Source organism: Sorex fumeus, unplaced genomic scaffold, assembly GCF_029834395.1.
Source record: "Sorex fumeus unplaced genomic scaffold, SorFum_2.1 ptg000130l, whole genome shotgun sequence".
Classification (NCBI taxonomy): Eukaryota; Metazoa; Chordata; class Mammalia; order Eulipotyphla; family Soricidae; genus Sorex; species Sorex fumeus.
This window is the reverse complement of record NW_026606187.1, coordinates 1,202,501-1,229,351: the sequence shown is the minus strand read 5'-3', so window position 1 is coordinate 1,229,351 and position 26,851 is coordinate 1,202,501. Positions and strand designations below refer to the sequence as shown.

Here is a 26,851-nt window from a genome sequence, read left to right as displayed (position 1 = left end):
CCAACACAGACACCAGTTTCCGGACAGTGGGTGGCAGAAGGGTGGACACCAGCCGGCCAGAGGCCCACGACTCCTCGTGTGTGTGTGGGGGGGGGGGAGGGGGGGCGTTGGGGGGGTGGGCTGGGGGGGCTCAGTCCCAGCCTCAGGATCCAACGTCTCTGCTGGGCCCCAGGGAGGCCGGGACGCTTCCAGTCCTTCCCGGAGGCTGCGTGGGTGGCTGTCCCCGAAGGCGGGCGGGGCGGGGGTGGGGCCGGGGCAGGGGTGTGTGTGTGTGTGTGTGTGTGTGTGTGTGTGTGTGTTGGGGGGGGGGGGCGGGGGTCTCTCCAGCCCCGAGCCGGCCCCAGAAGGCGGCCCGCGGCGGGGGCGGACGCACAGCACCTGGTTGCCTGGTGGGGGCGCCCCCGGGCCGGGCCGCAGCACCTCACAAGTGGACCCACTTGTTCCAGTTGACGTCGGCGGGGAAGACGCGGCCCAGGCGGAAGGTGCAGTCCAGCGTGGGCTCGTAGAACACCAGCGGGTCGGCGCCTGGCCCGGGCGGCGCCTCGGGCCCCGCGAAGGCGGGCGCGGAGAAGAGCGAGGCGGCCGCGGGCCTGCGCAGGCGCCGCTTCTTGACGCAGCCCAGGGACTCCAGGCCCTGCGGACGGGACGGCGGCGGTCAGTGCGGGGGGCCGCGGGGGGCGGGGGGGGCGGGGGGGGGCGGGCCGGCGCCCACGCACCTGCAGCAGCTCGAGCACGGCCACGGGCTGCAGGACGCCCTCGTAGTGCTGCAGCAGGCAGGCCTCGGGCAGGCCGGGCCGCGCCATGACGTGGTAGAGCACGGCCTCCATCATGCCCTTGCACACGGCCGTGTTCAGCTGCCCGTCCACCGTGCGCCACGGGCGGCCCAGGAAGCACACGCGCGCCAGGTCCCTAAGGGCGGGCGGTCAGCGGTCAGGCGGGCTCGGGCCCCGCCGCCGCCACCCCGCCCGGGCCGGCGCCCTCCCCGCGGACCCGCTGCCCGCTGCCCGCTCCCCGGGGACAGGCACCCGCAGTGCCCGCTGGCACCGCGGTCCGACCCCGTCCGTCCGGCCTCCCACCCCCGCTCTGCCCCCGCCCGGACCCCCCACTGACCTCTCCCGGGACAGATGCGACAGGCTGGCGGCCACGAAACTGTCAGTCGGACCTGAGGGCAGAGGGGAGGGGTGAGGGCGGAGGGCGGGGGGCGGGGCCCCTCCCCCTCTGGGAAGCTCCGGGCTCGGTACCTCTGTGCTCGTCCGGGCCCCCCGGGAGCTCGGCCGGACAGCTGTGCTGCTCGCAGGCCGGAGCCCCCGCGTCCTCTGGGCCGTCCCGCCCGGCGTCCTGGGGCGGCCCCCCGGCCCCCGTCTCTGCCGGGGCCCCAGGGGGCGCCGGGGTCTCCGCGCTCCCGGGGAGGGCCCAGTGCTCGTCCTGCAGCGCGGGCCGCTTGGCACGGGGCTCCTGGGGGCTGCCAGGGTCGGGGCTGGGCCCCCGCTTGGCGCCCGGGCGGCCCTGGGGCCCGGCCTCAGGGGGCTCCCTGCGTGCGTCCGCGTCCTCCGGGGCCCTGAGCCGCGCCGAGTGCAGGAGCCAGGGCTGGGCGTGCGCCCTGGCCACCAGGCGGGCCGTGTTGCCGCCCACCTCCAGCACCTGGTGCTGCTCCAGCAGGGCCTGGGGAGAGCGGGACCGGCTGCATGAGCCCAGCCTGGGCGGCCGGGCTGTCCAAGGCCAGTCCCCACCCTCCCCCTCCCGGCGGGCACCCCACTCACCCCTCACGCTCACCTGCGTGTAGTCGGCCAAGGTGCGCGTACGCGCGCCCTCCACCCGCTCTAGGGCCGAGAACCGTCTGCGCAGCTCCCCTCGGTCCACCCCGAAGCAGCCCGTGGCCTCCACGGCCTCCAGGACCTCCAGGGTGGCGGCCACGTCCCCGCGGCTGTACCCGCTCTCTGCCACGCGGCGCAAGAACTCCTCCTGGCTGCAGGCGGCCTGGCTGGGCACCAGGCTGGTGAAGGAGGCCGGCAGGCAGGAGGTGCCCACGGGGAGCGTGTCCAGGGGGGTGGCTGCGGAGAGGAGGCCACAGTGAGCCCCGGGACCCCCTCCAGGCTCAGCCTAGGCCCAACCCTGCTGGGGACGCGTCTCTGCTCCTGGGGCGCCTGCTCTCCTGGGGAACCTGAGCCCTCCAGGCCTGCCCTGTTGCCCCCACGCCCGCCCTCCGCCCCCACTGCTGTTCCCGGCACCCGGCAAGCCCAGAGGTCCGGTGACACAGACAGCAACTCCTAGGGGCCAGTGAAGCATGGGGTGGGTGGGCTTGGGGGCGCGCCTGGCATCTGAGCTCCTCGGAGGGAGGGAAGCAGCGAGGAGGGCCCCCGGGAAACGGGCCAGACCCGGACACTGCTGACCTGACACACTTCCCACGCGGGAGCCAAAGGTGCAGGGGAGACGCTTCGGGGGGGGGGTGCGGGGGCTGAGCCACGAGGGGCCTGGCTGGCTGGGCCCGGGCCGCCCCGGCCAATGCCCGAGTTGGAACCCGGAGTGGGTCCGACTGTGGGGACACATGCCCCTCCTCCAGCCGGACATGTCCCCCCACCCCGGCCCCTGGCCGCACTCACCAGGCAGCCCGAGGCGGGTGGGCGCAGGGGAGCGGCGGGGCCGGAACTTGACCTGGCAGGAGTTGACCACGACGCTGTCGTTGGGGTTGAGGTTGCGGGTGCTGACGATGCCAGGCGCGCAGTAGCCCTTCAGCAGCAGGTAGTTGGTGTGCGATGCCTGGCGGGCCTTCACCTCGATGCTGCGGCGCTTGGGCCCTGCCCCTTCGTCCAGGTCTTCCTCCTCGTCCTCATCCTCCTCCAGGGCCCCATCCTTGGCCAGGCTGGAAAACGGCTGGGCTGAGCCCTGGGAGCCCTCGGCCCGGATCTGCCTCTGCCTCCCTTCGGGACCTGCCTGGCCCCGTGCTAACGGGGCTTCTCCGCTCACTGTCCTCAGTACCCACCCTGGCTCCACAGTGCCCCAAGCACTGAACAGGAGTCCCCGTGCCCCGCCCTGGCCACTGCCCGGTGCTCACCTCTTAATGACCTCGTTCTCCACCATGGTGCTGTCCACCACCACAATCTGCTCGGGGATCCGGACGTCCACCGATATCAGGCCGAGTGAGAAAAGGGTCAGGACAGCCACGCAGTGTCCTCCGGGGCCGTCCAGCGAGAAGGGCACCAGGTCCGCGGAGGGGCCGCCGTCGGTGTCCTGGTCTTTGAAGGAGAAGCGGTCGGGCTGGTCCAGCTTCGGGGCACCCAGGATGCGGTTGAGGTACTGGAAGGACTCTGTGCACACGGTGCTGGGGAACCGCCACGTGAAGATCCTGCGACGGAACCGGTGCTGAGTGTGGGGGCCGCCCCTCCCCCTGGCCGGACGCAGAGAGGCAGCAGAGGGGACGCGGTGGCCTCCTGCCTGGCTGCTGCCCAGGCCGTGGCTCTGTGAGGGGTCAGGACGGGGAGACATGGCTCCCCCAGGGGGCGGGGGCAGGAGACCACCGACAGAGGGGACAGGCCACGTGTCTGGGTGTGTGCAGCCTCAGTGCACACGTGCAGTCCGAAAGGGACATGCAGGGACACGGGGACGGGAGGCTGGTCTGGCCACGGCACCCGCCCAGTGCATGAGGCTGAGGGCAGTGGCTGGGGGGGCGGGCCCGCAGGCCCCGGAGTCTCCTTGGGACGGAGAGTGTGAAGGGCCAGGAGTGGGGCTGAGGCCGGGGGAGGACGCTGGCAGGAGGCTGGGACGTACCAGGGGTGAGTAGGGGGCGGTGTCACTGACCACAGAGGGAGGGGATCAGCGGCTGCAGAGGGAACGCAGGACACCCGGCCAGCAGTGCCCAGCCCCGAGCCCCGAGGAAGCACTGGGAACAGCTCCCGGGGGCTGCACCCCCCAGGGCGGCCTTACTCCGCTGAGCAGAGCCCCTGCCCCGGGCCCCGGCCCTGCCCACCCACCCCTGGCCCTGCGAGGACTGACCTGTAGTAGGTCTGGGAGAGCTGGTAGGACATGGGCACGAAGGGCAGCGCGCGGTTCTTCTTGGGGCCCAGCGTGTGGTTGAGGCGGCGCCGGTTCACCAGGCTGCGCTTCTGGCACTCCACGAAGGCGCGGACCAGCACCTGGTCCTTGTACTCCCGGTACAGCCGGAAGGTCTGCAAGGAGACGGAGGCGGGAGTGGGGTCCCGGGGCAGGGGTGAGCGGGGTCCCGGGGCAGGGGTGAGTGGGGTCCCGGGGCAGGGGTGATGTGCGGCCCAGGGGTGTGTGTGCAGACTCCGGAGGGGCCCGGGTCTGGGTGCAGGGGTCCGGGCACCCTGCTCTGGTCTTGGGGCTGGGCGGGCTACAGGCTCTCCTGCGGAGGTCCCTGACACTCAACCTCTGGCCTCCGGGACACCGCTGGGTCAGAGCCGACCCAGCCTCAGTTTTCTGCTTCTCAGCTTCTGGGCTGGGCAGGGGCAGGGGCGCCCACCTGGAAGGGTTGGCAGGACTTCATCTGGCTGTCCGACAGGGCCAGCGTGCTCTGGATGAGGTTCTGGAGCACCAGGAAGTGGATGTCGTCCACACTGCAAGGGGAGAGGGAAGGGGCTCACGCCGGGCCACCAGCTTCTCGGGAGACCAGAGTCCAGCCTCCCGCCACCATCCACACTGCTGCAACCCACATCATCAAACAGGGTGGCGGTGACCCTTCACCCCAGTCAGCTTCCACCGGAAGCGACTCTCAGGCCAGCAGAACCACTGACCACCCCAGCGTGGTTAAGCCTTCATGTTTTCCTTATCCAATTCAAGAGAAGTAATTTTTTTTCTCCAAAGCGAATCAGCTTGTCGCGAACGTGAAACCACTGACGGGTTATTCGGGGAAGCCAAACTCCCCAGCAGAGCCCCCTCAGGAAGCTGAGAACGCAAACTCCCCAACCCCTGGAGGGCCCTGGGCAGGGGGGCAGGCTCTCCTAGCCAGATCACTGAAAGTCCTCGACGCCGTGGGCTGGATGGTCACTGTGGCAGCCACAGGGCAGCAGTGCCAGTGGCGCCCAGGCGGACACATGCGGGGACACGCGCTGTAGCCAGGTGCGGGGCCCCGTGGCATCCATGGAACTGCGCTGGACACTTGCCTGTGCAGCTCGTCCTCTTTCCCGAACTGGTCCTTCTGATCCCCGATCACCAACACTCGGTATCTGCAGGAGGAATGAGTGAGGAGCGAGTGCAGGGGCCACGCGGGGGCTGCCGGACACTGTGCTGGCCGAAACGGCCATGGACAGGCTGGATGAGGGGTCAGGGGGCCCCTGTCCGGTGGGTGGGCCTGTGGTCACTGGGCACCAGCAAACCCGAAGGGCAGTGGCGCGTGGGAAGTGCGAGCGGGCACGGGGGCCGGTCACAGCGAAGGGGAACAAAAGCGAGCTCGGCAGGGTTAAAACTAGGCACCAGGCAAACCCCGGAAGGACAAACGCCTCCGCGGAGAGGCTGTGTGCCACGTGCGCTGCAAACTCCAGTCTCCCACGATCGCTTCTCCAGCTCTGGGTGCCCACAGCGACCAGGGGCGAAGGAAGTTATACAGGCAGCTTCAGGGGCCGCTGCTTGGGAAGATGGCTTTTCCACTGCTACCAAACCTAAGGCAAACTCCATCTCTGCCGTGGGAAAACGTGCTCCAGTTCGGCAGCGAGAGAACGCGCCTTCCCAGGAAACCCGGGGTTGACTTTCAGCCACGGGACAGTATCAGGAACTAGTCTCCCATCTGGCCATGCCTGCCTCGGGGCCGATATCAAAGGCAGCGCTGAGCCGTCACCACTGAGCTTCCTCTCTTTCCTGCCCCTTTACCGCACAGACTCTGTGGGCCCTGGCGGGACAGGGGCGTGGACACCCCACTGCCCGCCACCTATGCTGCGTGGACCGTGACTGGCTCAGCGGCTGTGACCCATGTGCCTGTGTCCAGGAAGCACCGGCCACCCCAGCCAGCGCCACGGCTGGGACCTGAGACCCTGGTCGGCGCAGGACCTCTGGGTCAGCCAGCGCCATGGCCGGGCCAGCAAAGCAGCGACCTGCCTGAGAAGGGTCGTCCGGGGGGGTGGGGGGCAGGAGGGAAAGACCTTTGGACGCGTGGTAACCGGGACACACGATCTGAGGCTATGACTGTGGCCAAAACCAAGGCCAGCTGGAGAACAGCACGGGGGCAGCTGCCCAGGGTCCGATGGGTCACCACCAACACACAGGGGCATGGGGGGGGGGGGGGGCAGACGGGGCATCGTAGGGAACAGGATGAGGGGAGCCGTGAGTGGGGTCCCAGCACCAACACAAGCCCCCCAAGTGCCCGGGAAACCTGAGTGAAGGTGGGGGCAAGGCTCGGCGAGGGTCCCTGCGGGGGCCACCGGGGGTCACCAAGGACGGCGGGGGGTGGTAGGGGGGGACTCTACCTGGCAAACAGCTCCTCCAGCGTGTCGGGAATCTCGAGGTTGGGGTTCCGGAGTGCGGAGCTGAACTTCTCCCGGAGCCGCTCCACAAACTCCTTAAACTCGCTGGCGCAGACCTGCAGGGCAGCAGGGGAGGCTCTCGGAGCTCGGCCATGGAAGCCCCGTGTCACCGCCCCGCAGGCCCCGGGCCCTAGTGGAGATAGCGCCCTCCTTCCCGCCCTGACCCACAGCACCCGGGGGCCGGTGCTCTGGGATCCACGGCGCCCCTCGCCCCAGGCCAGCAACACCCCTCCAGCTCCACCCACACCCAGAACCCTCAGGTCACTGAGTCCCCCTTGCATGCTTCCCCCCTCCCCAGAGACACAGGGCGTGTCCCCCAGGACTGCAGGGGGCCTGCTGGGCCCCTCCCTGCTGCTCCTCTGAAGTGGTCTCAGATGCCCCCCTTCCCCAAAGCGGGGCAGGCGGGAGTCACGGCTGGGGGTGCGGCTGTCCCCGCCCTGTTTAGGGGCCCTGTGGGCAATTCCCGTCGCCTGCGGCCTGGATGGAGCTTGGGTCAGACAGAGTGAGAGCTGACCACAGGCACCGCAGCGCGCAGGGTCTGCGAGGCCACCCAGCCTGCCACATGTGCCCGGGACCGCCACCTCTGGGCACCCAGCACATGAAAGAAAGGAAGCTGCAGGGCCGGCCAGGCCCACCCCGTCCCCGTCCCGCCATCTGGGTCCCTGGCTCTGTCCTCATTCCTGTCCCCAGCTCTCCTGCTGTCCCTCCGTGGCCTGGGCGGGCCTGGGCAGTCCTGTCTCTGGTCACTGCTGCTGCCCTCCCTTCTCTCCTGTCCCCGGGCCCACGGAGGGACAAGTGGGGCCTTGCGCAGAGACGGCCGAGGCGGGAGCCAGGGCGGAGAAGGTGACAGGCCTGTGTGTGGACGCAGCCTCTCCTCATGGCCACCCGCAGGCCCTGCAGGGCTGACCCCCGTCCTCACACAGTGGCCCAGGGAACGGGCATGTCAGCTGGGACCATCTCCCCGGTGGGCCCCGGCCCAGCCTGGGCTCCACTCACCTTTGGGTTCTCATAGTCACACTTGCGGCTCATGAAGTCCCCGACGAGGGCCTTGTCCTGGTAGACCTCGGCGAGGCAGACCCTGGGGGGAGAGAACGGAGGGGTCGGGGCCGCCCAGGGAGGCGTGGGAGCCGCTGTGGCTCAGCAGGGCCAGAGGCAGGCTGAGTAGCAGCGCTCACGCCTCAGCCGGGCTCCAGGGGATACCGGGGACGGGCCTGCCACAGGCGGCCACGGTGTGCAGGGCCCCTGGATATCTGTGCCGGGTGTTTGTGGGGCCAGGCTCAGCTTCCCCACCGTCTTCGGCTCCTGTCTCAGGGCGACCAGGAGACCGGCCCGTGGGACGCGGATGAGGTGGCTCTGAGTGGGGCCTTCTGCGTCCCCTTTGCTGAGGGGCCTGCGGGGAGGGGCTCTGCCAACCACGGCCAGGGGGCACAGCCCAGGGCACCATGCCGCCAGATACCGGGCGTGGGGGTGCCAGCGACCTGTCCAAAGTCTGCGTGATGCTGGGGTGACGGCGGACGGTCTCACTGTCAAACTCCAGGACAATCTCACTGATATACTGGGGCCGTAGCCAGCAGTGCTCAGGGCTGACTCCCGGCTCTGTGCTCAGGGATCGGTCCTGGTGGGCTCAGGGGACCCGATGGGATGCTGGCAGACGCCCTCCCCGCTGCGCTGTGGTCTGGCCCCGGGGCAGTCTCACTGCTAAGCCACGCCCTGGGGTGGTCAGGGGCTGGGCAAGCAGGACGAGGACAGTGGAAAAGGGCTGGACGCCCCAGAAACCCTCGCCCGGCCGCTCGAGCGCCGCTTACTTGTAGTTGAGGTAAGTCTGCGGGTTCCTGACGATGTAGCGCGACCTTCGTCCAACCGAGTGAGATGTTTTATCCAGAGACTCTTCCAAGGTTGTGTGCAAAATGTCCCGCACGACTTGCCAGGGGACAAACGGGCCTTTCACCTGGGCAGACGGACAGCCAGGACGGAGAGTGAGTGGCCTCGTCCAGGCCAGGACCCGGGAAGGTGCGGGGGGCAGGCAGGAAACACCAACGCGAGTGTCCGGGAGCAGGGCAGAGGGACCCGGCAGCCTCCGTGCTGGGGGCCCGAGGGCGGGGCCGCGTCCACCTGCCCGCCCGCCCGCCCGCACCTTGGTGTTGAGCACGTTGCTGGCGATGCGGCACAGGATGAGCAGCCCGTCTTCCTGCAGGGTCCAGGTGACACGCAGCCGGGTCATCCTTTGCAGGGCGCTCTGGTCCGCCTCGTCGTGGTAGCGCAGCCTCTTGCTCTTCTCCTCCGGGAGCTCTTCCCGGGGCAGGGCGAGAGGGGCGGGGTGTCAGGCTGCGGGGAGCCCGGAGAGGGCCCCTCGACCCTGGCCCCCGTCTCCCTGGCCAGCCAGAGGCGGCCTCCGGGCTGGACACCGCCCTAAGGGATGCTGGGCAGGGACCGGGCCAGGGAGGGCTCAGTGCCCGGAGTTTCCCGGCTGGGGCAGTTCCATGGCCACGGGGAGCTCGAGGCCCCCCCCCCACTGCGCCTGCACCCAGGCCTGCCCCAGCCCCCCTTCCTGTGCACGGCCTGCCCGCTCCTCCCCGCAGACCTTTCCTCTTCCTCTTGCTCCTCTTCACCGGCTCCTTCTTCAGCCGCTTCCGCTTCTGGCTCTTCCCGCCCTTGACTTTCTGGTTTCTGTCCTGCGTGGGCTCCCGCTCCAGCTGCACCAGCTCCTTCCTGTCGGCACAGGGCTCGGGCCCCGTGCGCGCCTCGCCCCAGAGGCCCAGCCTGCCGCTGCCTGGGGAGCGACAGGAACGGCGGCCTTGAGGGGCACCCACACCAGGGCTAGCGGGGGGGGGGGGGGGGCTGGCCCTTGGCTGCGCCCACCCATGGGGGGCCCCATCTCTATCCCTGCCCCCGCATGCACACACGCGAGCACGCACACAAAAAACACGCACACATACACGAAAACACACGCACACACACAATATATGCGCGCACACACACGGACACACCCACCCACGCACGCACATACCTCCAGCACCAAGTGGCAGCGGGCGCCTGGACAGGAAGGTCTGCAGCCGCACCATGAGCCCATTCTCTGCGGGGGCGTTCTCCTGAAAGGCCAGCACACACTGAGGGGCTGGGCAGCCAACCATCCCCGATGCAGCGGGCAGGGGGCAGGTGCGGGGCAGGGACTGAGTGGTGAGCAGCCCCCCGCGTGGGCAGGGCTGGGGGAGATGCAGGCCCTGCCACCCACCTTCCTGGTCTTGCTGATGATGTAGTTGGTCCAGATCCAATTGCGCTTCAGGTGCGCGTAGAAGCTGGAGTCCAGCCCCGCGGCGCCCAGGCCGTCCCCGGGCACCACGCCCTCGTCCACCACCTCGCGGCTCCCCCTGGGAAGAGGCAGACGGAGCCGCTGGCTGAGACGCTCCTACTTGGCGCACGGGCCCAGGGCAGCACTGGTGCCCAGGACAGGTGGGACACAGGACGGACACGTGGGGGTGGGGGCAGATACGGGGAAGACACAGGGGCACGGGACGGGGGGGACGGGGTAGACAAAGGGGGCCTGGGGCGGACACGGGGCAGACCCGGGCCTGGCCGGTGGCGGCACGCACGTGGTGTACTCCAGCATGGCACACTTGCGCTCCAGGTTGTGCTTGTCGATGGCGTTCTCCTGCTCCTTCTGCAGCCCCTCCTCGTCGCTGCCCTGCTCGGTGCTGCTACTCTTGCGGGCCCGTGGGTAGCGCACCACACCTGCGAGAGCAGAGCAGGGCACTGCGTCTCCCTGCCTGAGGGGGGAGGGGGGGCGCGAGAGGCAGGGTTGCCCCCAGCGGCCGAGAGAGCTGAGCCAACGGGGAGGACCTGTGTCGGACCACCGGCTGGGCCTGGAGGAGCCGGCGGGCTCAAGGGCTCCGGGCAGGGGCAGGGCGGCCTGACAGGGGGCGCCAGGAGCAGCCAGAGGTCGGCGGGCCCAGGAGGGGTGTGAACGTCACCGAGAAACGAAGCTTGGTTTATTCCACAGCACGCTGTTCTCGTAAGGACAGACCTAGGACAGGCCGAGCCGCTGTGGGCAGGGGCAAGCGGAGTCGGGTCATCTGCAGACTGGGCCCCCCGGGCGGGCGCAGGCACGAGGGTGGGCCCCGGGCACCCCACTTGTCCCGGAGGCCCCCGGGCCCTGCAGGCAGCGGCGGGTCCTGCTCTGGCAGTGAGGACTCTGGCCCGATGGAGGAGGTGACAGAGAGCAGAGCAAGGCCCCTCTGGACAGCTGGACAGTGACACCAAGGGCTCAAAGCCCCGCCAAGCTGTGCTCCGGCCCCCTGCCCGCCTTGGGGCCGGCCTGGCTCTAGATACAGTGCTCAGGGCTCCGCGGGCACTCGGTGTGCTCGCAGACAGACCGGGTCTCGGTTCGTGCCAGCGCGCAAGGCAGGAACAGCTGGGACCTGGGGTGACCCGCCTCATGCACACGCGTGTCCGGGCGTCCCTGTGTAGGCGGGATCATGCACACGTCCCCCTCTTTCCCGGGGAAGCTTCCACGCGCCTGCTACTCGGATCCTAGATTCATGGCACCAGTGAGCCTCCCACGGGCCCGCGACACCACCAACAGGGCGGGAGAGGCCCAGCGGGGTCAGTTGGGGGACAACCCAGTGTAGGCCACTCCTGGCAGTGCTCCGGGATCACTCCCATCGGGCTTGGGGGCCCGCAGGGGTGCTGAGCATGGAAGCTGCATAAGCGAGCGTGGGCACATGTGCAAGGCAGGCACCCCCCCCTCCGCCCCCCGTGCCAGCTCCCTGTGCCCCGGCCCCTCTATCGTGCCCTTTAGTATCTGGAGCAGCGGCAGCCCAGCTCAGGCTGAACGCTGGCGGACTCTCCGAAAAGTGCTCTTCCTGAGAGCGTCTGGGCCCATGGAAGCTTCTAAAGATGAGCTTGGGGCTCTGCCGGCACAAAATAGTCCTCACTAACCAAACAGGCCTCACTAAGATGCCAGAGTCCCTACGCAGGACAGGGCATGGCGGGGGAAGAGGGCAGGTCCCCCCAGCCCCTGGCAACTGTGTCCTCTATGAAGGCCATCGGGGAGGAGCAGACGGGGAGGGAAGCCACGTCCCCCAGGCTCCAGAACCAGAGCCTCGAGGGCTTCCTGCAGGAGCAGTGCTGCACGTGGGCGTGTGCAGAGGGGAAGAGCGACTCCAGGACGGCCAGCCCTGCACAGCCTCCCCCGACTGCCCCGGCGGCCCTCACTGGCCCGCCCACTCCTCCCCTGCGTCCCTCGTCTGTGCTCCACGCAGCGGCTGGGGCAGTTCCGTGGGCTCACGACCTTGCCACTCACAACTGTGCACGGCCACAACGTCCCCCCCCCCCCACTGCCCCCCAATGGCTCCCGAGGTCCCTGCTCCTGGCTCCGTCCCACGTCTCAACAACCGCACGGCTCACACCTGGGCCTCGACCCCAGCACAGTCTCCTAAGTCCCCCTGAAATGCACCAAGGCTTGCCTCCTGGTCTAGCGAGCAGGACACTGCCCGCCCTGGCCTTCTCCAGGCACACGGCAGCCCTGAGGGGCAGAGCAAGGCCCCGCCTCGCCCCCCCACCCCCACAGTACCTAGCGGGGTGTTGAGGCAGACGCACTGCAGGTCAAACCAGTAGTTCTCCACGTCCTGCATGGACTCCAGCACGTACAGGCGCCGCTCGAAGGGCCGGCTGCTGTGGGCCAGGTTGTAGTGCGGGTCACAGATCGTGGTGTCCACGATGGTGGCATTCCTCTTCAGGTAGACGAAGACCTGCGAGAGCCGGGTCAGCGTGCGGGGCCGCCGGCCCGCCCCCTCTGCCGCCGCCAACCCGGGGCGCCCGGCACGCTCGTTACCTGGTCTTTGTCCTGGAACTTCTCCGTGGGCCCGAACTGCAGCAGCCCCATGTAGCAGAGCCGCTGCAGGTTCTCCACCACCGAGAAGATGTAGCGTCTGGGCGGGGGGAGGGGGGCGCAGGCGGGGCTCAGCGAGCGGGGCGCGGAGCCTCCTCGTCCTCCCCTTCCCGGGGGAGGCCCAGAAACGCCCACTCTGTCCCCCGACCAGAGCCTGGCCGGAGAGTGGCCTAGATCCAGACAGGGCCGATTCCCAGCACCCCACCTGGTCCCCGGAGCCCCGCCAGGAGGGACCCCCACACGCAGAGGCCAGAGTGAGCCCCGAGCAGCGCCCGCGGGGCACCTGCAAGGCCAGGCGGCCACAGCCGCAGGTCCGGCTCGAACCACATGCCCGCCCGTGGGGGAGCAGGCGCAGACGCCCAGGGGGACGGTGGGGTGGGGCCTCCTCACCGCTTGTACAACAGCTGCTGCCGGATGTGCCTGGGAAGAAAGCGGATCAGCGTGTGCTTCTTCAGGGGGTCGCTGAGGAAACCCTCCAGGCCGTCCACCTAGAGGGGCGGTCAGGGCCACAGTGAAAACAAGGGCCCCTCCCCCCCACAGTCCTGGCCTCCGGTCGGCCAACAGCCAAGCACGTGCCCGAGCCTGTGGGATGGCAAGCCCCCCCCGCCCCAGCCCACTCCGCAGCAGCCCCTTCTCGGTCTGGGGCTCGAATTTTCCCTCCTGCCCCTCTGCCCTGTGGTGGACGGGCCAGTCTCTGCCACTGAACTAGAGAACAAACGCCCAGTGCCCCAACCAGTGACTCCACTCGAGCTTCAGCCTGAAGAAGCCCTCCTGTGGCTCCTCTCTCTCTCTCTCTCTCTCTCTCTCTCTCTCACACACACACACACACACACACATGCACACAGACGCATATACACATACGCACACGCACACACCAGAAGGTTCTCTCTGGCAAGCTCGTCAGAAGGCCCCCAAACTGGGCCGGGGAGGCAGGTCAGGAGGCGGGAGCCCCAGCTCTAGCCCCGGCACTGCGGGCGCTGCCCGGTGGGCGCCAGCACAGCCAGGATGGCTGAACCAAATAATTTAAGATTACCATCTAAAAATGAGAAACTTAAACGCCCCAAATAGATTCTTAGTTACATAAATTAGGGCAGGCGCGGTAACCGAGCTTACTTCAGAACTTAATGATGTGGAAAATATGATACATTGTTCAGTGGAAAGAATAGAGAGAGCGAAAATGTTCTCAATTGTGTTTTTGTTTTCAAAGGAGTTCTGCTCCACACACAGGCACACACACACACACACACACACACACACACACGCACACAGGAGGGGAACGAAGGCCCCGGAGCAGCAGCAGAGGCGGGTCCGGGGCCGGCGGGCATGTCACCTGCAGCTCTGAAAGGTCTCACCGTCTGCCCTACAACTACCAGCTACCTGAGAATCAAACAACCCAGTCAAGAACAAATCCCTCGAGAATCTTCCCGACACATCGCCTTCCTTTCCCCTCCCTTCCTCCCTCCCCTTCCTTCCCTCCTTCTCTCCTTTCCCTTTCTTCCTTCATTCCTTCCCCTTCTTCCCTCTCCCTCCTCCTCCCTTTCCTCCCTCCCTCACTCCCCAGTTTCCCTCTCCCTTCCTTTCTCCCTCCATCATTCCCTTCTCCCTCCCTCCCTCCCTCCCTCCCTCCCTCCCTCCCTCCCTCCCTCCCTCCCTCCCCCTTTCCCTCTCTCCCTTCCCTCCCCTCTCCCCCCTCCCCCCCTCCCATCACCCATCCAACCGCCTGTCCACTAGCATATGTGGAAGGACCCGGCTCTGCAGGACGTGCCCTTGACCACCCGTCTATGCCCACATCTGTCTGATCCACCACGAGCCACGAGAGCTCCCCGAGACGCGGGCCCGGGGCCGGCATGCGGCGGGGGCTGCCCTTACCTGGTAGCTGACTTGCACGATCTGGACGAAGACGGAGAGGGGCAGGCAGAGGAGGATGTCGCTGACCAGCGCCCAGCCGAAGCCAAAGTCCCTGTGGACGGGGATGGGAGGGACGAAGCGCGTCCACGAGGTCTCGTCCACGTACACTAGGAGAGAGCGAGGGGGCAGGGCCCACGGTCATCAGGACGGCAGCCTCGCCTCCCGGGAACCGACGGGGCCTGCTTCTGAGCGCAGAGACCCCCTCCTCACCTCGGCCCGAGGACAGCTCCGCTTCGTCCAGGGGGTCCTTGGCCGGGCCGTCGCAGGGGGCCTCCAGTTCACTCCCGGGCGCCGGCTCCGGCTTGCCTGTCCTCCTCTCCTTCTCCGCCAGGTTGCTGTCGGGGTGCCCGTAGATGAGGTACCACAGGAACGTGTGGACCACCCGCAGGCGAGGCATTTTGGGCAGAAACCCCAGGGAACGGCCGAGTCCTGGAACTGAGGCAAGGCAGGGAGAGCGGTGACCGGGAGAGGCCAGGTTCAGCTCAGCCCACGCTGCTGAGGGCACCGCGCCCAGGAGCCCACAGACGGTAGCCACAGACGGTGAGCCTCCCTGCCCTCGTGGGACTCAACAGTCTGAGAAGCCACCGGAAATGAAAAGAGGGGGAGGAGGTGGGCAAGGTCTCTCGGGCGTGGGGTTGGCGGCCTGCGGCGGGTGTGGGTCCGGCATACTCCAGAGAGGTCTGGAGGCTGGGCCAGGGTCAGCCAGGAGGCACAGTGCAGGGGAGGAGAGAGCGGGAGGTGCGAGGGACAGGTCGGAAGCAGGGACGCCGTGAGCATCAGGACGAGACAGAGAGGAGGAAGCCTGGGGCAGCGGCTCCGCCTCCTGGGCCAAGACCCAGTGGGAGCTGCCAGCCCCCTGCCGCTGTGCCCCTAGCACCCTCTGACATGGCCACGCCCAAGCCGCCAGCCAGGGAAGCTATGCAGAGAACCTTCTCGATTCGCGATTCCCGGCAGGGCACTTCCTGTCCAGCCTCACCCCTGCGCTGTGCAAGCAGGTGTGCGGCTAGGGGTGGGGGAGCGAGCGCCCCTCTGCTTCCCCGTGGCCCAAGGCTGCCAGGGCAGCCCTCAAGACTGCCTGAGGCTGCCACAACCTTCCGGACAGGGGGGATGAGCCGGAGTGCTCCTCTGTGAATGATTCCTCCCACGGATCGTGCGGTTCCCTTCATCCGGTTCTCAAAACTGCCCAGGAGGTGCCACGGGCAAGAACTGCTACATCAGACTCGACTCTGGCTCAGCTCAGTGGGCGCAGGAGGACCCCCTCCCCAACCCCCACGCACACTCCACCTCTGCTCGCCAGTGACATGATAGGGCCACGCCAGCCACGGGGTCCATGCTACCACAGGGGCCATCCCAAGGCCACACCAGTCATGCCCAGGCGGGGCAGCTCCTTACCCATGACAGGGTTGTAGTTCTTGAGCTGGGTGATGCCCATCTTCTCATCCGTCTTTTTGGCCCGTCCACTCTCAGGCTTGGAGGCCACACTGGGTGGCGCGTCTCCTGACCGGCTCGGACCCTCTTTCCCGGGACTTTCCTCATCGGCCTCCCCCGGTGGCAATGGAGGTGGCGCCACTTTAATCCTGCGGGTCCAGCACATGCTTGGTTGGGGCCACAGCTGGGAGACCCGCGGGCAGCACCCCCGCCCCCTGGGGCACTCGAGGTCAGGGCGGGGCGGGAACGGAGGCACCGGAGAGGGCAGCCCCACCTCTGGGAGCTGCTGCCTCGCCAGCAAGTGCAGAGACACATCCGCAGAGGCCTGAGCCAGGGAACCGGATGTGACGGGCAGTAGGGCTATGCCCCCCCCACCAACCAGGCTGCCCCCAAGGTGCCACCTCCAGTACACGCCCAGCAGGAGTGTCCCCCAGCCGACCTCTGGCTCACCCCTCTGGGGGCTGAGGAGCCGGAGTGGATGGGAAAGGGTGCCTGGGTCACTGTGAGGCCACGCAGCGCCCCGGCCACCAGCTGCGGTCAGCCAGAGGGAGAGGCGCCAGGCGGGGTGGTTTTCTCTTCAAGCGACCGAGAGGGCCCCTCGCGTGGGCACAGGGCGCGGGCCTTGCCTGTTGGCGGTGCTGGAGTTGGAGATCCGGAAGCGGACCTGCTCGATGGCGCTCCTCACCAGGGGGTCGTTCTGGTCCATGGACGGGTGTACCACCAGGTCCACCTGCAGAGGGGGTGGCCGTGAGGGGCCGGCCATGACCTCCCCAGGTCCCCAACGGAACGCTGGCCAGGCCTGCTGGGGCCACGGCACTGCTGGCCGGGACAGCCCCTGGCCTGGTGCCCATCTGCCCTGGCGTCCGCGCCTCTCTCTCGGGGCCTTTCCTGAGGGTTCTCCTGCAGCCTGGCTCCCAGGCGGCCCCCAGGGACTAATGCCAGGTGAGTCCTGGGGTTCCCCGCCCCCGGGAGCTAAGGTGGCATGTGCCGGGGCTGAGCCTTCTCCTAGGCGGGAGCTGGGGTAACAGGCGGAAAGTATGGGAGGGAAGGGCCTTGAGCCTGTGACGGGTGCAGGGACCCCCGAAAGGCGTGGGCTGAGTTTTCAGCAAGAGGCAGCGAGGTGCAACAACTCCACAGCCCAGGGCCCAGCTGGCTCCTTCCCCGGCCGGAAGCCTGGACATGGCCGACGTGGGGAGCTCCGGGAAGGGGCCCAGCTCTGAACTTGAAAGCAGATGGGGGAGAGGAGCAAAGCCCCTGGACCCCCGCCATGTCCCCTGCCTTCTCCAGGGAGGGCAGGTGGCGGGAGTCTGTGGCCGGGGCGGGAGACTTGGTGCGCCCTTCTTTTGCTTTTTGTCACCAGTGATGCTCAGGGCTGACTCCTGGCTCTGCACTCAGGCATCACTCCTGGCAGTGCTTAGGGGGACCACACGGGATGCTGGGGATCGAACCCGGGCCAGCCGCGTGCAAGGCAGACGCCCTCCCTGCGGTGCTACCTTCTTCTTGATGCCGTCCTGGATGACGGTGGTGCGGTACAGGCGCAGGAGGCCCTCCTCCGAGAGGTTCCGCACCAGGCGGATGATGGACTTCTTGCAGCACTTGGTGGACACGCCCTCCTGCTTCTCCTGGTCCATGATCATCTTCTGGATCCTGCGGCGCCACAGAGCAGGCCCTGAATGCCCTCCGCCCACCGCACACGGAGGCCCGGCCCCGAGGGACGGACAGACGGAGGGACGGGCTGGTTGGACAGAGCGCCACTGCTGGCCTCTGACAATCGCGGCAGAGAAACGGGGTTGGAGCTCTGTCTCCCAGGTGCCCAAGCCGCCTTCACTGCAGACTGGGGGCCCCAAGTCCCCCGCCCCGTCCCCTCCTCAGCACCTCCCAGGTGATGGGGGCCGATTCCTGGCTGTGTGTCCACACTGTGTAGGGACTTCACTAAACCCCCCACCTGCTCTGCAGGGCAGGAGGGACCAGGCCACTGCAGGGTCCCCGCTGACCAGAGGGCACCCTAGCCCCTCGCCCTGGCCACAGGGCAGACCCTGCTCAGGAGAGCACCCTGCCGGCCGCGGGCACAGGCCCAGGGCTCAGTGGCCAGAGCCAGAGAACAGAGTGGCCGCTCCCTACCCGCACCCCGCTGGGGCATCCCGTGCTCAGGAAGGCCCCAGCCGAGAAGAGACTCTGGGGAGAACCGGCAGCAGAGCTGTCCCCAGTGCCCTCCCCTGCTGCTGCCACCTCCTCCGCACGGACCCCCGGGCTGGGGAAGGCGACCTGCTTTCCTGTCTCGCATCCTGGGGACACACCCCAGCCCCCTCCACGGGACCGTCCGGCAGCCCCAGGCGGGCACACGCGGCGGGCGGCTCCTTACGTGAACAAGCTCTCGATGAGCCGGAGGTTGGTGACGGCCTCGATGATGAGGTTCCTGCGTTTCAGCAGCCGGTACGTTTCGTGGGGCTTGTCCTGGCCTTGCTTCCCGGACTTCTGGGAGCTGCTCTCCTGGGGCAAACACACGGACGCGGGGCTCAGTGGGGCGCAGAGGACGGAGCAGCGGCTGGGAGCCCCCACGCGGGCCCTGCTCCGGGCTCGGGGGTGGCTGAGCAGGGTCTCCAGTGAGGGTCCCGGGCTGTTTCCTCAGGGAAATGAGAGGCGTCTGCTACAGCGGCGCCAGAGCAGAGCGAGGGCCTGGCCAGCCCTCCCGGGGGCGAGGTCAGGGCCATGCAGCTGGCCTGGGGCTGCCCGTTAGCTGGCTGACACCCGCTGAAGAGGCGCCCACATCACGGGCAGGAGGCCGCGCTCAGAGAACACTGGGCACTGGCATCAGGGCCAGCAGGGCGGGGGACGCCGTCAGCCTGCGCTTCCACTCCTTGTGCTCCTCGTGCTCCTCCTCCCGCTCCTCCCGCTCTTCTTCCCGCTCCACCTCCCTCTCCTCCTCCTGCTCCTGCAGGCCAGACCCCAGGAGTCTGGGGAGTCTCAGCTGAGCAGGATCAGGATCGGGGTGCAGAGGGCAGGAGATGAGGGGCGAGAGCAGGCCGGGCTCTCCCTACCCCTGCTGGGTGCCCACCATTCTCCTCCTGATGGGAAGGGACCCGCCCTGGACACTTCCTCAGAGCCGCGTGGGCCCTAGGACCCGCTCAGTGGGGTGCCCTTGCCGTGGGGGCTGCGGGTCCCAGCAGGGGGCCCTCAGGAGGCAGTGAGGACAGCCAGGCCCAGGTGGGTGCCCTGCAGACGGCGTGGGAGGACTGTCCTGTGTGGGGAGAACGCTCCCAAGGGAGCCGGTCCAAGTCCCAGGAGGCCCCAGGAGCAGCGGGAAAGCTCGGTGGGCCACACCCCAGAGGAAGCCAGCCTGGGGCCCCGGGGGCCACTGCAAAGGGAACACAGAGCAGGGCCATGCCTGACCCAGCAGGCACAGTCAGACCTGGTCTCGTGTTGGCCCCAGGGCTGGAGACACGTGGTCAGGGCCGAGTGCCTGCCCTGTCTGTGATACCCCAAGTTCAACCCTCGGAACTGCCATGACCCCCCCGAGCACTTTCACCGGAGTCACCCCTGAGCACAGAGCCGGACGTAGCCGCCAGCACTCGGCACATCCCAAACAAGAAGGTGCAAAGCGGGTGCGGGGCACGGAAGCAACCGGCCTCCACGGAACAATGCCAATCGTGACGTGCTTGTGCCGGATGCACCCAGGGAAAGGAGGGTCAAGGGGTTCGAGGAAAGGGCAGAGATCCTGCCCCTCCCCACCCCTCGGTCCTCTGGCTGCAGCGGGAGACAGGTCACGCCACAGCAGGTGGGACGCTGGCTCCCCAGCACCTTTGGCATGAGCTGGACCAGCCAGTCCTCCCAGCCTGGCCTCACCCTCCTCCCACCAGACAGAGCGAACATTCAGCTGCGTGTGCGGCTGCAAAGCCCACGGGCAGCCACGGCACCACACACCATGGCACCACACCAGCCACAATACCACACAGCCAAGGCACCACACACCACAGCACCACACATCCATGGCAACACATACCACGGACCACACACAATACCACGTCCACATTCATGTCCCAAACCCCCGGTCCTAACTCTGCTCCAAGGAGGGAACGTGGTCCTGAGGCTGCACTTCTCAAGGCAGGACATGCCCCTGGTGGCACATGACAAAGGACATGGGACATAAGGCGATGAGCTTCGTAACAACTATCAAGGGCCCGTCTCGCTGCACCCACAGAAGGAACCACCAAGCCTACTGCGTCCTTAGCTCTGGCCCACAGCAGTCGGGGAGATTTTACAGTCACCTTAATTACGGGAAATCAATCCCCAGCTTCTCCCCTGGCCCAGGCACTGGCTGGCACGTGGGGATGATTGTGCTGGGGGGTGTCCTGCGTGTCTGACGGCATCCCTGGGCACTGCCTGTGGGGCAAAACTCCCCAAGCGGTGCCATGATCACCGCCTGGAGCCGTCTGCCCAGCAACACCAGCCCCGAGAGAGAACCAGTGAGCGACCCTCGCCAGCCCGTGTCCCCACGGGGAGGGCCCAGCACAGGGTGCCCGGCCAGGCCCGCTCACCTTTGGGTTCTCCAGCTTGACCTCCTCGATGACAGCGATGTCGCCCAGGTTGCTCTCCACGCAGTGGGAGCCAAATGACGCATTGGGGTCTGAGGAGCTGCTGCTGTCCAGAACACTGTCCCCGTAGACCACGTTCCGGATGGTTTTCTCCTCTGCAGAGCCCGGGGAGCCGACAGCCGGTGGCTTCTTCAGCGGGTGCAGGTTCAGGATTTTCCACCCGCCTGCAGGGAGGAGATATATGAAGCCCTCCGAGGGGCAGGGGGTCAGGGGAGAGCAACACCCCCGTCAAGGGTCCCCCACTCCTCACTAGGGTCACAGGATTCCACCAGTCCGGTCCACAGAACAGGCAGCGGGGCACCCTGGCCCCCACGTTAACAACCCACTGTCCAGATCGAATGCCCCCAGGCTTTATTTCCCCACCCCACCCCCGGTCTGGGGGCCACACCCAGCAGTGCTCAGGGCCTTCGCCCTGCTCTGTGCTTGGGGATCAGTCCTGGCGGGCTCGGGGGGACATATTAAGTGCTGGGTTCTAACCGGGGCTGGCCATGTGCAAGGTGAGTGCCCTCCCCGTGGTGCTGTGGCTCCAACCCCCCAGAGGGACTGGGGGGTCGTCAGGGGCGACAGCTGAGGACGTGGATGAACTCCTGTCCCTTCATCCATAAACCCACAGCCATGCACTCCACCTTGCAAGCAGCTGGAGAGTGACGACGCGGTCGCCCCCCGAGCCTCGCGGGAACCCCACTGCCCACCCGAGCAGGGAAGCAGTGGCACGAGCTCCTCAGTGAAGGCACCAGACAAGGCGGGGAGGCTGGGACGTCCCCCTGTCCCCATCCCTGACCCTGCGGGGCCCGGGGGGGCACCCCTACCCTTGGTGGGGGTGGAGTGGTGTGGCAGGGCCTTGGCGTCCCCCCGGGCCCTCCTCCTGCCGCCGCTGCCGCCCTCCTCGTCGCTGTCCGACTCCGACAGGAAGGTGTCCTCGGCCTCGGCCAGCAGCGACTCGTCCTGCATGGCGGCCAGGCTGACGGTGGTCAACAGCTCGCCCCGTGCCTTCTCGCGCTCGTACTGGCGGCTCAGGTCGCTCTCCTCGGCGAACACGCACGAGATGTACTTGGTGGTGCGCTGCCGCCCCTCGTCCTCCATGAAGCCCTGCGGACGGCGAGTGCTCGGCCACAGCGCGGGTGGGCGGCTGCCCCCCCTCGGGTCTGGCCGCATCTCCTCCAGCCCGGGGCCCCCCCAGGGCTCACCCGATCTCCATCTCTCGGGACACCCTATGGGGGGGCAGTTGCCTTCCCTGTCCTTTCTCTTTCCGATTTTTGGGGCACACACAGAGAAAACACATCTTTGATGGTCTGTCTGTGACCACACCTGGCAGTTCCCGGGGAGCCGTCCTGCCTCTGTGCTCAGGAGCTCTGGGGACCGTACTTGAGGCTGGGGCTGGGGCCAGGGCAAAGCCACCGCAGCCCAGAGCACACAACACCTGCCTTCCCTCTGGCCAGAGGCTAACACCTTTATGCCCTGTGCCCAGGACAACGCCCAGGGCCTGGCAGGGGTGAGTTCCTTGGTCATGCTGCCGGCAGGAGAAACAGACCCCAAAGTGGCAGCAAACGGGGCCCTCGGGACTAAGAAGTGAGCAGGTCCGGGCAGACAGGCTGGCAACGCCCCTGGGCAGGAGCAGGCAGGCATCAGGCAGGAGGGGTAGAGCCTAGAGTCACCCCTAGAGTCAGGGGGGTTGAAGGGGTCACCCCACACAGGCCGACCCTGCACACACACACACACACACACACACACACCCTACCTCCTGCTGGCTTTCCAATGCTCCAAGCGGGAAACAAACACCCCTAGGGAGGGGCGTCCCGACCCCCGCCCACCCCGCGGGATGGTACCTTGACCACTTTGAACCTCTGCAGGAGACGGCACAGCATCCGGGCTTCCAGCTTGCCCACGTTCATGGCCACTCGGATCTCTGCCTGGGAAATCCCTTTGGTGCCTCTGCGCTCGACTGCATATGGGACAAGGCGGTCGGGACCTGCTGCTGGCCGCCCCCACCCCTGCCCCTGCCCCTTGGAGCATGGTGGGGGAGGAGGAATCTGCTCCTGCTCCGGCAGTCACCTGTCCGGGTCGATAGGGATGGCACCGTACCCACTCCCGCCCGCCTCCTACCACGGCCCACGGCTCCGTCGTTCCCAGCCGCAGCCCCAAGTCGGCTTTCCCGGGCCGGGTAACGGAAATGCACCCTGACTGTTTAAAAGCATCGGAATGATTGGTTCGTTTTGGTTCTGGGGCCTGACTCCACAATGCTCAGGGCTCACGCCTGGCTCTGCACTCAGGGATCACTCCTGATGGTGCTTGGGGGACCACATGGGATACCTGGGGATCGAACCCAGGTCGGCCGCATGCAAGGCAAGTGTCCTGCCCCCTGCCCGCTGTACCATCTCTCAGACCATAAATAATCTTTAACGTGGAGATTTTCCTATTTCCCTGTCTTCCTCTGTCAACCCAGAGGCTGAAGGACTGTTGTCCTGTCTGCTGACCGCCATGGGCCGGGGACGATCCACAGAACCAAAGGCGGCATGTCTGTAGGCAACAGCCAGTAAGGCGGAGCCCAGGCCTGCACTCTGGCCAGTTTATCAGCCACATCCTGCCACTGTGGTCATTTCTGAGCGCTGTGCCCCCATCATCCTTCAAGAGTCTTTTAAGAGACATTTGGCGAGTCCAGGAATGGGAAACCTGGGACGAGTTCCACCTGGCAGCTGCAGGAGAGACCTGGGGGCAGAGCCTTTCACTGGACCCTTATTTCTGATGCTCCCACACTGGAGGCCTCCAGGAGCAGGAGGTGAAGGAGGCCATGCGGGGCCCACGTGAAGGAACGAAGGCAGTAAGGCCACGTCCTGCATGGAGCCCGCTACCGTGTAAGGAATGGGTGGTGGGGGGTCTGGAGGGTGAGGGGCTGGGGGTTCTGAGAGGGTGAGAGGCCGGGGGCAGGAGACAGCTGCAGGGTCTGTGGGCACATGCTCTGGACCAGGAGTCCTGGGTTCGAGCCCCAGCACTGCTGGGTCTGGCTCCTCCCTTCCCCCACCACCCCCCAAAATAAAAGGCTAAAAGAACAGGAGGGAGAGGTGCAGCTCTGCCCCGGCAGCGTTTGAGAGAGGCTCGGCGGACAGAGCCGCCCAGAGTCCCATCCACTGCGGGGCCATGCATATGCACCCGTGGGCTCCCTCTGCCCTCAGCCCTCTCCAAGGCAGCCCCCTCAGAATCTGGGGGATGGGGGTCCAGGAGGAGGCACCAGTACCGGGGGAGGGTCAACGCTGAGTGGGAGGGACTTTGCAGAGCACCAGGTGGACACTGGACATGCACACCCAGCACCTCCCTGGGCTCTCGTGTGTGTGTGTGTGTGTGTGTGTGTGTGTGTGTGTGTGTATGTGCGTGTGTTGGCAAGGGCTGGCAGCCCCTGTTCCACAAAGGATGCATCTGGATGCTCCCACCAGCCTCCCAACTCCAAGGGGAACCCCCAGGGCCCCTCCCCCGCCTGGTGGCCCCCAGCTCCCCAGCCCACTGCTCCACCCACACACCCCGGGGTGCGGACAGGGCGGGACCTACTGAGCTCGTAGGTCTGCGTGAGCATGTCCCGCTCGTACACCACGTCCACCAGCGGCACCCCCTTGGAGATGGCCTCCTCATCCTCGTCGTCGTCTTCCATCTTCCGCCGGAACTCCTTCAGCAGCCGGAGGCAGCGCACCATGACATCGGTCCCTGGGGGGCACAAGGCAGGGGCACTAGGGGCGATGCAGGTAGTGGGCAGGCCCAGCCTCAGCCCCCGGGGCCGAGCCCCCGTGTCCCCCGACCCCCCACAGCCCCCGGGACCTTCACCCCAGTTCCGGGATTTCCTTGAGCAGGGAGAGTCTGGCAGGGGGCACTGCTGCCTCTGCCCGGGACAGCGCTGGCCAGAGCGAAAGCACAGGAGGGGCCAGGGCTGAGCTGACCGCCACTTGCCATGTCCATGCCATCGCGGACTAGTCCTCTCGCTGGTGCCAGGGAGTGCCCGGCGCAGCTGGCCTCGGGGGCTGGCAGCAAGGGGCTGGCTTCCCGGGCCAGGGGCAGAGGCAGGAAAGAGAAGAACGCCCCTCCCCCCTTCACACCTTGCCCAGGGCTCTTGGTTTTGACCCAAGTCTCCGGCACCCCTGTTCTCTTTCTGGAGCTACAGGTGTAAGCCAAAGCCTTACATGGCCTGTGGTGTCCCCTGGGCCCCAGCTGTCCCCAGCGGCCAGTGTGGGGAGGGACAGGCAGGCTGAGTATAGGGGCTCAGCTCTAGGCCCCGGCAGCCGCCCACCCTGCAGGGTGCTGTGGGAGAGTGGCCTGAGGGGGGGGTAGAATCCCCAACGGTTCCTGCTCCAGACTGGCCGCCCCGTCCCCCCTCAGGAGTGCAGCGGCTCCTCTAGGTGCTCAGGTCCTGCCTGAGGCAGGTGTGCAGTAAGGACGGAGGGTGCCGAGAGCCGGGGTGGGTGAGAGAACCAACGCTCCGTGCCCTGCCTGCCGTGTCGATGGCCCGTCCGTCCACCCGTCGCTGCCCCAGACAGACCACAGAAGGAATGGGATGATGGGACAGCACCTCTGCCCGGTTCCGGTCTATCCCCTTGGCCTGAGCCAAGCTCAAAGTCCATTTCCCTCGATAACCGGGAGATGAAGGCGCCGAGACACCACAGCATGGGGCGGACAGAGAACCAGGCTGCTCTCAATTCCCAAACACACAGCATGCACATACAGACAGGCAGACACACAGACACAGACACAGACACACAGACACAAACGCACACACAGACGCAGACACACATAGATACATACACACAGACACAAACACACATAGACACACACAGACACATACACACAGACACACACAGCACCCTGCGGCTGCTCCCCCAAAATGGAAGCCCTGCATGTGCTTCTAGGCGTGTCTCACACACACACACACACACACACACACACACACACACACACACATACACACAGCATCACAACTCCTCAGGCTGAATCAGTAACTCGATCCTGCAGGTCCCCAGAGCACCTGGGGGCAGACGGGTGGGTGTCAAGTCAAGGAACTGCAAAAACACACAAATACCCCGGCACCAGTCTTCACCTGGGCCCCGGCCCCGGCCCTCTCCCGAGCTCCCACTCCCCCTTGCACAGGAGTCCCTCTGCTCTCTCCTTCCCCAGCGCCCAGGCCCTTCTTCCGTCAGGACCTCCAGGGGCCCCAAACCACGGCACCGAGGCCTGTCTGCCTGTCTGCCGGCAGGGCTGCCTCCCTGGGCCCGGCCGCACCCAACGCGAGCGCCCGCCCGTTTCACCTCTCTGCTCTTGCGCGTTCCCAGCTGCATCTCCACATTCAAGGGTCTATTTCTTTTATTATCTTAATTATAAACGATAGTAATTACTTTTCATTTTTCAGTCAGTAACCTTTAATACCTTTATCACTTGTAAAGAGACCTTGCTGGTCACCGCTGTTCCCCAGAGGAATTAATTTTCCAGGCTTTATGTTTTCTTAACAATCACTCGCCATTCTTTTTGTGTTCAGGCTCACCCTTCACCCTTATCACTTTTTCCCCCTAATAATCTCTGATGCTCATTCTTCTTAACTCCTATTTTCTGGCTTGAGCGCCCTTTTAAACCTTCCTTTTATTGCAGGCTAATCCTTACTACGGCTGGCTTCTTTATTTCCAGCTTGCATACTTGAATCTGACTATAATTTTCACCACCAACCCCCCTTGCCATTTTAATGATCTTAATTTAGTCGTCTCTGCCCCGCTGTGAAGTGTTTCTTGGTGTGCCCTTTTTCTTTTCAAAATTTCTAACAGCTTTATCTAGCTACAACTCGTATACTAATACTGCACGACTCACCTCCTTGACAGCGCCCAATCCAGTGAGGCTCTATCTAGTCTCCGGGAGCACTCGGGGTGCCTCTGCCCGGCCCTCCGCCTCCGGTCTCTGGGCCCCGGGCTTTCCCGACAGCAAGAACCGTGCAGTCAAGACCTCGAGTCATTCTCTCCCCCCAAGTGCATCTCTGTGAGTCGGCTGCCACAAACACGTGGATTTATTCCCTGGTGCCCCGTTCTCTCCCACTGATCTGTGTGTCTGTCCTGTGCCAGTCCCCTGCAATATTAATCGCCACTGCCCTGCCGGAAGTTCTGGAGGACTTGGTGAAGCAGCAGAGAGGAAGCCCCCCACCCTGCCCCCAGCAATCAACTTAAACTGAGCCATAAAGCCAAGGTCTGTTTAGCGAGACAAGATATTTCCCCAGAGGGAGGCATTCTTAGGCCAGGGGTTCAGGCGTTCACCTCGCACACCACCGGGTGTGGCCTCAAAATACAAGACAAAGGTGACAAAGCCAAAGCCAAACCCAAGGAGCCAGGTGTGCACACGTATGCACACACCCAGAAATCCTCCCCAGCGGGAAGCAAGGCCTGCAGAGGCAGGGGTCTGCGACACTCCTTGGAGAGCGCCACAATCCAATCAGCGGAGCCCGGGGAGCCTCGAGCTCTCCACACGGGCATCACGCCCCCTCCGGATTCACGGCAGGGGCGCGTCATCCCTTCCCCTTCCTTTCATCTCTCTTTCCTCTCATATCCCCTCAA

At 66.4% G+C, this 26,851-nt stretch overlaps 1 protein-coding gene across 1 annotated transcript in view; it reads right to left on the bottom strand.

The window, feature by feature from the left end:
• Window positions 1–362: 362 nt before the first annotated feature.
• Window positions 363–26,851, bottom strand: part of GTF3C1 (general transcription factor IIIC subunit 1) — a 41,855-nt gene continuing 15,366 nt past the window's right edge. Inside the window, exons 7-37 of the mRNA XM_056138945.1 lie at window positions 23,826–23,978; window positions 22,112–22,227; window positions 21,095–21,374; window positions 20,229–20,449; window positions 18,056–18,183; window positions 17,187–17,340; window positions 16,320–16,423; window positions 15,658–15,842; window positions 14,476–14,700; window positions 14,227–14,372; window positions 12,748–12,845; window positions 12,301–12,397; window positions 12,040–12,217; window positions 10,061–10,199; window positions 9,703–9,838; window positions 9,478–9,559; window positions 9,052–9,240; window positions 8,605–8,759; window positions 8,276–8,418; window positions 7,467–7,548; window positions 6,414–6,526; window positions 5,118–5,180; window positions 4,478–4,571; window positions 3,991–4,163; window positions 3,053–3,343; window positions 2,601–2,860; window positions 1,774–2,051; window positions 1,242–1,662; window positions 1,111–1,162; window positions 717–909; window positions 363–634 (exon numbers count right to left, since the gene is read on the bottom strand). Of these exons, the coding sequence (XP_055994920.1) occupies window positions 422–634; window positions 717–909; window positions 1,111–1,162; window positions 1,242–1,662; window positions 1,774–2,051; window positions 2,601–2,860; window positions 3,053–3,343; window positions 3,991–4,163; window positions 4,478–4,571; window positions 5,118–5,180; window positions 6,414–6,526; window positions 7,467–7,548; window positions 8,276–8,418; window positions 8,605–8,759; window positions 9,052–9,240; window positions 9,478–9,559; window positions 9,703–9,838; window positions 10,061–10,199; window positions 12,040–12,217; window positions 12,301–12,397; window positions 12,748–12,845; window positions 14,227–14,372; window positions 14,476–14,700; window positions 15,658–15,842; window positions 16,320–16,423; window positions 17,187–17,340; window positions 18,056–18,183; window positions 20,229–20,449; window positions 21,095–21,374; window positions 22,112–22,227; window positions 23,826–23,978 (5,162 nt within the window). The 3' untranslated portion in view covers window positions 363–421. The remainder of the gene's footprint in view (window positions 635–716; window positions 910–1,110; window positions 1,163–1,241; window positions 1,663–1,773; window positions 2,052–2,600; window positions 2,861–3,052; window positions 3,344–3,990; window positions 4,164–4,477; window positions 4,572–5,117; window positions 5,181–6,413; window positions 6,527–7,466; window positions 7,549–8,275; window positions 8,419–8,604; window positions 8,760–9,051; window positions 9,241–9,477; window positions 9,560–9,702; window positions 9,839–10,060; window positions 10,200–12,039; window positions 12,218–12,300; window positions 12,398–12,747; window positions 12,846–14,226; window positions 14,373–14,475; window positions 14,701–15,657; window positions 15,843–16,319; window positions 16,424–17,186; window positions 17,341–18,055; window positions 18,184–20,228; window positions 20,450–21,094; window positions 21,375–22,111; window positions 22,228–23,825; window positions 23,979–26,851) is intronic.